Raw genomic sequence first — 11,585 nt, 5'->3', positions numbered from 1 at the left:
CTTCAAGGAGTCATGAAAGCAGCCATAACTATAGAGAATAATAGAAAAGCAGTTGGAACTATAGGAAGAAGGGAGGATGCAAGGTTGTTCAATCCAAAGGCCCCTAAACAAACAAAGGATGATGACAAGTTGGACAAGGTGTTGAATGTTCTCAAGGATTTGTCTGTCAGAGTGAATAAAACAGAGAAACAATAGTTTTATCGCCATGATAGGCCCAGATTGCATGATATGCCTTATAATAATGCATGGAAAGACAGAAAACCAGTGGACAAGAACCCAAAAGAAGGTAACTAAATATCAGATCCTTTGAGAAGAGTGGTGAACCAGGTGGTTGATGAAGATATGTGGTGCTTAGTGTGTGATATGCCTCATTCTCCTTACCAGTGTGCGGTGGCAATGAAGTTGCAGGGAAGAGAGGAAGAATGTGAAGAATATGCAGATGATCATGCGATAAACTTAGTATCCTTTGAGGACTGTGACTCATCTGAGGGGACTGAAGGAAATGATGTAAATTCTAGGCGGATTAATCAGCAGTGTTGTATGCAACAAATATTCTCAGATGAGGAAGATGAAGTCAGGTTGAGGATCCCTACTAAAGAAGAACGAGAGAGGATTACTACATCTATTGTTGAACAAGCCAAAAGGACTTATATGCTAAGAAACAGAACTATAAACCCTGAACAAGGAAAACCATTAGGCATGTTCATGAAGGAGATTAATAAAACATCTAAACCAATAACTAAGCCGAGTAGAACCCAGGGAGAAAACACAAAGTTAATTAAGGAAAAGGAGTTGCAAGTTTATAGGATGCAAAAGGGTGATAAGGACGGGACGATGGACACTTCAGTACTGCCTACTACAACATCATTTGATATTGCCAACACCTTGACACAGATGAAGGTCTCTGTCCCACTACTTGAGATGATGAAGTTTCCAGAGTATCGAGAAAAACCTTGAAGGTGATGAATGGTGTATCTAAGGAAGAGACCAAAGAACATAAACAAAATAGCCAAAATAATGATAACCATGTTCCAACCATATATTTGGGGTCAATAATAACAAAAAATCCCTCTCAAGTAGACCCATTTTATGTAACCCTGATGATCAATAACAAGATGATAAAAAATTGCATGATTGACTTCAGAGCTGCTATAAATGTTATGCTAGTAGGAGTCATGAGGGAACTTGGAATGTCAGTGGACACAAATTTTGGTAAATGCTATGCCATGGATAACCATTCCATCCCAGTAGTTGGTGTCATGAAGGATGTTAAATTCAAATTGGCAGCGTCCATAAGCATCTTATAAAACAGACGTCACTGTGGTTGATGTCCCTCCTAACTATGGTATGTTATTGTCAAGACAATGGTTGAATCTGATAGGAGGCCATGTCCAGCTAGACTTATCATATGCTATTATACTAGTAAATGGACAAGAGGTAAGGATTGAGAGAGAACCTCGCTCTGAATACATTATCGAGGAGGCGAAACCTGTTGATTTGGTATGTTTCATCCAGTTAGATATGGACAACTTCAAAGTAGAGTTGACGAAAACAAAATTGAGAGGATTGACCCCAATAGAGTCTACAGTCAAGGAGAGTAAAGATCAAGTATGGAAGATGTACTTTGATGGATCATGCAACAAGGAAGGAAGTGGGGCTGGGATCGTATTTATTTCACTAGATGGAGAAACGTTCAAATATTCTTTTAAACTGATGTTTGAGTGTACAAATAATATTGCAGAATACGAAGCTTTACTCACTGGACTAAATGTGGCTACCAAGCATGGAATCAAATTGCTCAGTGTCTTTGGAGACTCAGAATTAGTAATATCTCAAATCAAACAAAAATATGCCTCCAAACATCTCAGGTTGAAACAATACAGGGATGTTGTATGGGATACCATAGAACTATTTGATGCTTTCCAAATAAAATGGATTGACAGATCAAAGAACATCATGGCTGACTTCTTGGCCAATGTTGCTTTAAAGGAGAATGATATAACACTGAATGGAGTCTTAGAAATGGAAATAAAAGTCAGGCCTTCTGTTCCGGATAATTTGTAGAACTGGCAAGTTTTTTATGATGACAACGATTTGTTAAAGTTTTTGCACTGTGTGGATCACTACCAGGCATAGGCTATCATTTTTTAATAACTTTGTTAGATGACAAATGGGAAGGAGACTTTGTTGGGGCAAGAAATCATACAGTTAAAATCTAATAAGATACCTAGAGGATTAGTCGCATTAGAAAGAGATTTCAACATACAAGACAAAGTCGAGATCAAAGGAGCCTCAGTCAAAGAGATTGATGTTGAGCAGATTGATTTGGGAAGCAAATAATCGCCAAGGCATGTTTTTATTGGTAATAAATTGACCCTTGAAATGAAGCAGCAGTTAGTAAGGTTACTCAAAAAATATAAGCATGTCTTTGCATGGTCTTATGATGACCTCAAAGCATACAATGAAGATCTTTTCCAACATGAGATACCTCTCAAACATGATGCTAAACCATTCAGACAAAAACAAAGACCTATAAATCCGACTTTACTACCTAAAATGAAAGAGGAAATAATAAAGATGAAAGATACAGGGATAATCAAACCTTGTAGATATTCTACCTAGGTTTCAAACCTGGTGCCTGTCAGAAAGGAAAATGGGGACATAAGACTATGTGTGGACTTCAAAAATCTGAACATATCATCATTAAAAGACAATTATCCTTTGCCAAACATGGATAATATGCTGCAGAAAGTAACTAGATGTGATTTATTGTCCATGATGGATGGATACTTGGGGTATAATTAGGTGAAAGTTAAAGAAGCTGAACAATATAAGACAACTTTCACAACACCATGGGGCACATATGTGTATGCAAGAATGCCATTTGGATTAACAAATGCAGGAGCAACATTTTAGAGGGCAATGGATGTAGCGTTTGCATAACTGATTGATGTAATAATGGTAGTGTATCAAGATGATTTAACAGCCTATTCAAAAAAGGCTGAAGACCATTGCAGTCACCTTGAGAAGATATTCAAGAAAGCCCTGGAATATGGAATTTCCCTCCATCCGAAGAAATGTCACTTCGCAGTTAAAGAAGGGAAGCTCTTGGGACACATAGTATCCAAGGAAGGGGTGAAAATTGACCTCGAAAGAGTAGCTACAATAAATGAAGTGCCTATCCCAAAGACTGTCAAAGCTATTCAATCATTTTTGGGACAAATCAATTTTGTCAGGAGGTTCATCCTTAATTTTGCAGATATCACAAAACCTATAGTGAGGATGTTGAAAAAGGAAGCTAGAATTGATTGGGATGTAGAAGCACTAGATGCATTTATAAACATAAAGAGGGCAATATCTGAGGCACCAGTATTGATATCCCCAGATTTTGATAAACCCTTCTTGGTTTTTTCATTTGCATCATGCCATACAGTAGCGGCAGTCTTGCTACAAAAGAACCAGGATAATTATGAACACCCTATTGCATATTTCAGTAAGTCACTGAATTCATCCGAAATTAAATATGACCTAAATGAAAAGCAAGCTTATGCCCTGGTAAAGGCAGTAAAACAATTCAGACCATATTTGGTAGGTGCAGAAGTCATAGCACATGTTCCCAATGCAGCGGTAAAAGACATATTCAGGCAGACTGAGGTCACAGGGAAAAGGTGCAAATGGATCAATCAGATTCAAGAATTCAATATTGAGCTCAAAATTTCCCAAGTTATCAAATGCCAGGGACTAGCTAAACTTATGGCAGGAGTAGAGGTTGAAGAATTTCAGGTAAATGAGGCTGGCATGGATGAAGCCAACTTCAGTATTGAAAATATAGCCTGGTATATAGACATCATGTACTATCTCAAACACATAAAATGTCCAAATGATATGACTGATAATCAAAAGAGAACACCGAAATTAAAATCCGCAAGATATGTGATCATCAATGGAGACTTGTATTGGAAGAATAGGGATGGGATATTATTGTTATGCCTAGATGAACATCAAACAGAGAAAATCCTACAAGAGATGTATGAAGGGGTTTGCGGTGGTCATTTCTTAGCCAAAACTACTGCACACAAGATATTGAGAGCTGGTTATTTTTGGCCATGAGTCTTCAATGATTCCTATTCTTATGTTAGGAAGTATGAGGCCTATCAGAAATTTTCAGGAAAAATAAAATATCAAGGATCACTCCCACTAAGACCAATGCAAGTTGAAGAACTATTGCAATAGTGGGGAATAGACTTTATAGGAGAAATATCAGAGAAATCGAGTGGGGGACATAGATGGATCTTGGTCGCCACAGATTACTTTACCAAATGGGTGGAAGCAATACCTACTAAATAGGCTACCAATAAGGTGGTGATAAGATTCATACTGGAAAATATCATCACTAGATTCGGTGTTCCTACAAGGATCATCTCTGATAATGGCATGGCCTTTAGGTCTGAAGAATACAATGCTTTATGCAGGGATTATGGCATTACAATATCTCATTCATCCCCATATCACCCTCAAGGTAATGGGTAGGCCGAGTCAAGTAACAAAAGCATCCTAAAAATCATCAAAAAGATGTTAGGACAAAATAAGAAGGCATGGGATTCAAAATTGAATTTAGTATTATGGGCAGATAGAGTGACAATAAAAAAATCTACAGAGAAATCTCCATATGAACTGGTCTATGGTAAAAGGGCTAGACTCCCTTTGGATAACCTCTTAGTGGTATATAAATTCATAACACAAGGAGGGATAGAGATTGATGACCCTTTACAAGAAAGGCTGATGTAGTTGATAGAGCTCAATGCAGTCAGGGCAGAAGCTCAGGAACAAAACATTAAAATCCAGAATCAAGTGAAAAGGTTGTATGACAAATGAACAACAGATAGGAAATTTCAAATTGGTGATTTGGTTTTGATGTGGAATGCCAAGAGTCAAGATAAAGGTAAACATGGTAAGTTTGAAGCTTTATGGCTTGGACCCTATAAGATTATGGATAGAGCATGAGAGGATTCCTATTTTCTCCAAAATGTTATAGGAGAAGTCCAAGAACTGCCAGTGCACGGAAAATTCTTAAAAAATTTCTTTTCCTAAAGGGAAAAGGGGAAACCATCCTCATGTACAATAGTTTAGGTCTCACTGCCATTGTAAAAAAGCCACATTTTCTTCAAATCTCCTTTCCCTTATATAAACCAGAGAGTCTAGATTCTTGAAGGTATCTGTAGAATACCCCCATCCCCAGTCAGAGCCACTGTTGAGCATCAAATCTGAATTAAGTAAAATATCTTGATTTGAGAAATTAAATCATAGAAGCCATCTATCTTTGGAAGAAATCATCATTTTCATTGATACCGTAATAACCCATAAGTTATTGAACAAGTCTAATAGCATTCTATCGAAATATCCAAAATTCAAATAGTATCGATGAGACCCAGCGATGTCTCATCGATATAAAAAGGGTATCGAAGGAAAGGGAACACCGATGAACTGTAAAAAGCACTCATCGAAAGCAATGATTCCACCAAAAGAGGATATCGAAGAAAGCAGAGACGATTTTCATCGACGGGAAAAGGCTTCCAGGGAAATAATACCATCGGCGCAACATGAAGGAAACTTACCGAAAGAAGCGTTCTTATCCAAAAAATGATATCGATCAAACAGAAGGAAGCTACATCGATAAAAGATATCGATAAGAATATGAGTTTCGAGGAGGCTAAAAGGCATGTTATCGATATGTGTGGTTTTATCGATGCAACTTTATCGAGGAAGATTACTAATGAGTTCATCGATGAAAGATGATAGTGGAAGCAAATCAAAAGAAAGATGGCCTTGATGAAACAATAGACCCATTCATCAAAGGAATGTAGTGATGTCGATAGAAAAAGTGTTTCGATGGAAGGATAAAGGAAGTTACCGAAGCCCAAGGTTTCTTCGACATGAAACCCGATGGACATCAGATATATATCAATGAGGAGGCGGCAATAATGACCAAATACATTATTTCGATGAATGAAGGAAATACTTGATCGAAGTGATATTCGAAACAAAAGTGTTAGTTAACGATTATATGTTGAAAAGCCACAATGCTTGGTGATAATATATACTCTCATATAAAGGAGGGAGCTTTTGTAATATGGATAATAAGGAGAGAAGAAGTAGATTATAGCCTCAGGCTTACCACTGTACTATTTTGGTGAATATATATAATATAATCAATTGTTTTCCTTTGCATATGTGTTGCGGATTACTGCATTTTTCTGCAGGCAGTTGCTTATGATATTATCTAAAAGAGATAAGGTTATTTGTGTTCTTCCAGTAAAATTTTGTGTTTCATGTTGTAGATTTGGATAAAAAAGATTTACTTGTGAATTGTAATTGTTCCTTGTATTTCTTCCTTGGATGGTCTCTTAAGGTTAGAGTTAAATTCATTCAGGCGGTTTACAATATAGACATTGAAGTAGAGCTCATAAGAAACAGTAACTGATAGACTCATTGAGAGGGGGTGGGTTTAAAAACTGTATCATAAGTTTACACAATAAGTCCTAAAGAAATATAAAGACTCTGTAGCCCAAACAACAAAGAAAGGCACTGGTCATCTATAAAACACAACTCATCAGTTCATACTTTTACATTAAAAGTAATAGGAGTAGCTGAGTAGGAATTCTAGAATAAATTAGCAATAGTGTATATATATATATATATTTCAAGCACAAAGATCAAATAGCTTCTACAACAACAATCTTGAACTCATCTGTCATATCTCCATCCTAGGAGCTTATGCCATTCTGAGATAGGAGGAAGTCAGATCAAGACACTAAATCTGCTATAAAAAGCATTAGTTGAAGGAACAACTAGTGAGTAGGTATACCCGCCTAGGTCCTGCAGAGCCTAAAGTGAGAGAGTTAGTAACCAAATAGGTTCACTCTATAAGTTGGCCAAGTCAATTGGAGGGTTTGATCATAGGAGTTGGTATTTCCTTAGAACCTATCCAATCTATTGATTTGAGACCCAACATGATGGATTGTGGAAGATCTAAGATGCCTGTGGACTTTATGATGATAGCAATGAAAATCCAACATCCTCAATCTAATGAATTGTATGATTTTTCAATATACATACAAGATCAGTTGCATGACGGGTTAATAAGTGCAAGGGATGAGAAGACCCCATTAGATTTCAAATATTATTTTTTGTTATGCCATTTAATTCTCTTCCAAAACAAAACTATTTAGGATGCATTTTTTAAGATAAATTTGTTTGATCTTGATTCAGCCAATTCAAAGGTGGACCCAAGTTTGGGATAAGAGGTCCAGGTGGTCCAATTACTCTACGTTTTTTTGTCATTTTGTCATGAAGGTAATAGGATGTTGGGGGTTCCAAACTGCAAGGCTCCCTAAGGATATTGTAAAGGTACTAAGGATTACGGATGTCAAGACAAAAAATGTACAATTTCTGGGGGGTCCATTCACCCACAATTTTGGAGATTTTTTCGTATATTTTGGTTGCACAATCATTAGGGTAAAACCACCAACATAAGATTTTTTTACCTATGGACAATATATTGCATCAGGATTTCTATAAACAAGTATATTATTGGTGCTAAAACCACAGAATGATAGATGGGACAAACCATTTCATACAAACAAAAAAGGTCCAAAGAGCCAGAAAAGGTACCATATCTTTAAGCCGTTTCCACAATTTTGTCTTTTCTAGACTAGTCATTTAATCATTAAATAGTGAAAAAATAGAGGCTATTTATTATAAAAACACCAATTTTACACGTCATAGCGTCCAAAAAAAAAAAAAAAAAAAAAAAACCTTTCTGAGTTCAAAATCTTATTTTTTAAAATACCTGTAATGCTATGGATCAGATTTTAATCTTTATGTAATTAATGGTTTTCTATCTGTAACTCTGAAAATGAGCTAAGCATTAGACTTGACCCTATCATCAAGTTATCAATAATATAAGAATTACAATGAATATAAAAGAGTAATACTAAAGCCTTAGCAATGTTGCTCTTTTTTATGAGTCTTGTAGGATCCAAAATGTCCACTCCCACTCTTTTTCCTGCTAACCCTAAGGTTCTATGCCAAAATGGACATGTTATTGCAAGGTCACCCAGTTCGGGTGATTTTTGTGGCAAGAGAAGATGCCTTGCTCAATGTGGAATAATGTGCAACAGAAAAAACAGTATTTGGCCACTCTCTGCCAGGGAATTGGGCGTCTGTCTGTCGCACCTTGTAAACAGGATCAGGTTGGACATAATCAGGATAACACAGAAAACAAAGGCTGGGCCGGCAGAGATAGATCCTAGCATATGAGAACACTCAAATAATGTACAGGAGAGCACCTTGTTCTGTCACTGGATAAGGAAGTTTTTTATGAGGATGAAAACTTTTCAAAGAAGTTATTTTACTATTTTCTATAAATTCAATATGTTAAGGCCGAGTCTTGCTGATTTAAATACTCAGATACTTAAACCTTGATTAATAAAAGGTACTAATGAAATTTATCCAAGTGCACATACTTTTTTGTGCCTGTGTGTCAAACATAGAAGATAAAGAATTTATTTTAGATAGGGGGCCTTGGTTGTGGGATTAAAATGTGTTGCACGTAAATCTTGGTTCCCAGCATTCAATCCTATGACTGACAGAGTCATTGACAGCTATGCCAGTAAGGATAAGACTTCCATATTTGCCTCTTCACCTCTGGGTAGATACCTGCTTTCAAGGTGTAGAGAATATGTTAGGTAGATTTATGGCTCTTGATCTGAAAATGGACGGATTGATCCTCTTAACTTAATAAAAATAAAGGTTGAATTAAATATCTCAAAAGGGCTACCTGATGAGATATGGTTTTTGTAGGATCTGGAAGTAAGTTTTAGACCATGAAAACATTTCATTTAGGTGCAGAAGCTGCTTTCAGGTAGGGCAAATTGCATCTTGAATGTAAGGTGGAAAAGTCCAAAATTTCAAAAAATACTACATGGTGGAAACTGGAAAGGCACTCACTTCTCTCATTTATCTGTGAAACTTGTGGCTCCTGTATCATCAGATGCTTTTGAGAATTCTGAAACTGATTATTCTCTAGGCATTCAGAAGACATGATCTCTGCAGAGGTGGAATTGGTAGCACCCGCTCCTTTGCCACCAAAATACTCTGATGTAGTTTGGGGTTCCCAGTCACAGCCACAGGTTGATTAGTAGAATAAAGAGGATGCAGGCAAACAAAAGAAAAATAAGGACATGGAATGCAAGGATTCAGTACACTCTGAAGGAAAAATGGCTATCTCAAGCGGACGCTTCCAATCTCATCAGGCCAAAGTTGCTTACTCCATGCCCCTTTAGGATGTCTACCGCAGCATGGCCATCTGAATTGACTAATGCAGAGGGATGGGGAATTGGAGCCAATATCCCAGACTCATTACTGGAAACGTTCAATAAATCACTATCTGCTGCGTCGACATCTTCAAAATATGATGAAGGAGAGGATACAACTGGATGGACAGAAATAAATAATAGTAAGACAAGTGCAAGAAACAGTTTTTCGGTCATGTGGTTCTTCGATCTCAAAGAGGAAAGGCAGCATAAAATGTTTGATATTCTATTTTGATGTTGCCTGCTATGCCTAGATAGGGTTGGTTAATGCAACATCATAGTTATGTCTTTTATTCTATTTTGATGTATTTGTAGTTGAGATGGGGCCCCACTTATAGAACCCCAACAATTTATTTATTAGAGAAAAAAATTTAAAATACTAATGTCTCACCATGCTTAAAATCCGAAAGGAAAATTTAGGACAAGCTGCTAGTGAACTTTGATAACAAAATTTATGAAAAAAATTCATAAGAAATATGTTTTTGATGAGACTTTATGAAAAGCCAATACATCAAGTGATCATACAACTTCGAAGTATACTCAATGCAAAAACAGGACCATGACAAACCTAACATGAAAATTAAAATTGTACTCATCACAGAGTTTAGACCTGAAACATACAAAATAAAGTATAAACTCATCTAGGACATCCCCATCATCGTATCTTTTTTGTTGATATTAAAGCGACAACTGCCATTCTTTTCGGCTAGGAACAGAACCAGAAGTTATCAATGGTGGTAGTGCAAGGGCTGCAGGCCGCAAATGTTTTGACATTCGCAGTATTGTAATTACCAGAATAGTGACACTTTTAGAGGGAATCCTGCTCCTCATCACATAAATCGTGGACATTAAAAAACAAGCATCTTGATGTAGGTTACAATATTCTTCTCAAGTTTGGGAATAGCAGTGCATCACATTTATGTCTGGCTTGTGGCTGAATCTCGCTGCTCTAATGAGTAAAGGCATAAAAGACAGTAGAGATATAGATAATCAGAGCTGTTGAAACTAAAGCAACCAGACTTACAGTCGCCTTTACAGTGGAGCTATTCCCACAGGACAATACACCAAGCCTGATCTGTATAACATTGACCATTGATATCATCAAAAAAACACATCCCATTACAGATCCAATTGCAGAAGCAAGCATTCCAAGCCTCAACATCTTGTTGTTGATATGAGCCCTGAATGCATCATCAACTTGTTTGCTATTGATTAGCATGATTGCTAACTTCAAACCCTGTGCAATCAACCTTGAAAACAGAAATGCACTGAATGATGCCACCTCAAATATCAAAAGGTTCCTAGCAATATCCTCACCTGCATTATAGGTACCTGAGTCATCTAAGCTTCTCTGGCCAGGTTTTGCCAAAGATAGCCCAACAAAAACTGCAACCGTAAACAGGGAATTGACATCGACAAGGCCATCCAGAGCTGTAACATGAATAGTCGTTGTTCCCTTGTTCAGTGTCTCCTCAATAGGCGCATCCGACCTACATATAACAACATAAAAATGTTCTATATTAACAAACGAGCAGTGAAGCTAAAATTGGTGCTCTGTACGAGCATTTAAATAAAACTGAAAGTATACCTATGCTGCACAATAAACAGTGAGGAGTAATTTGGAAACAAGTATCCAAAAAAGAGACAACTAGGTCATAAAAGGAAAGGAACTCTGAGGGTAGGATTCTAAAGTGATGCAGGAGCATTTTGCCTACCCATGGCAAAATAGGGAGCATCCAAAATAGATTATGGACATCCATCAAAACATAACGGAGGGGGTTTTTGTCAGATGTTTAAAATGGGAAATCAAAGCCTGCGCTCCTTAATTGTTTTCCAAAATGCCTAAAGAAATAGGTTTGTTGAAACGGCTGTTGGAGAATATTAAGATTAACGGTCACTGAAAAAAATTTAAGAGGCAATAAATGTTGGCTGAACACCGGCTATTTGTGGGATGACCAAATACTGAATAAAATTGGGATATGCGTTAAGGAATGGGGGGAAGAAGCTGCGTGGTGAGAGGAGTTAAAGGGTAGTGGTTGGAGAGAGGACAGCGATAGTGGGAAGGGAGAGGGGAAATTTAAAATGGAGTTGTGTGGAAAGAGAAGGGGAATTGGTGTTGTAGAAGGAAAATAGAGACAGCGATAGCTGTAATTTTGGTGGCACTAGTCAAAGAGGGGAGAGGCCATTGACAGGGCACCAAATGTGACTATT

The 11,585-nt window shown here is 37.2% G+C and overlaps 1 protein-coding gene across 2 annotated transcripts; it reads right to left on the bottom strand.

The window, feature by feature from the left end:
• Positions 1–9,956: 9,956 nt before the first annotated feature.
• Positions 9,957–11,547, bottom strand: LOC131070863 (uncharacterized). 2 transcript variants are annotated; one of them, XM_058006528.2, is made up of 2 exons: positions 11,090–11,547; positions 9,957–10,864 (listed from the first exon to the last, which is right to left on the bottom strand). In XM_058006528.2, exons 1-2 carry the CDS (start codon positions 11,128–11,130, stop codon positions 10,324–10,326), a joined length of 582 nt encoding a protein of 193 aa, XP_057862511.2. In that variant the 5' UTR covers positions 11,131–11,547; the 3' UTR covers positions 9,957–10,323. The 2 variants fall into 2 exon arrangements, 1 of the variants encoding a protein (XP_057862511.2); XR_009112415.2 differs by having other exon boundaries at positions 10,782–10,864; positions 10,963–11,547.
• Between the last annotated feature and the right edge of the window lie 38 nt (positions 11,548–11,585).

The sequence above is a fragment of the Cryptomeria japonica genome, chromosome 1 (genome assembly GCF_030272615.1).
Source record: "Cryptomeria japonica chromosome 1, Sugi_1.0, whole genome shotgun sequence".
Lineage (NCBI taxonomy): Eukaryota > Viridiplantae > Streptophyta > Pinopsida > Cupressales > Cupressaceae > Cryptomeria > Cryptomeria japonica.
This window is presented reverse-complemented; position numbering and strand designations above follow the sequence as displayed.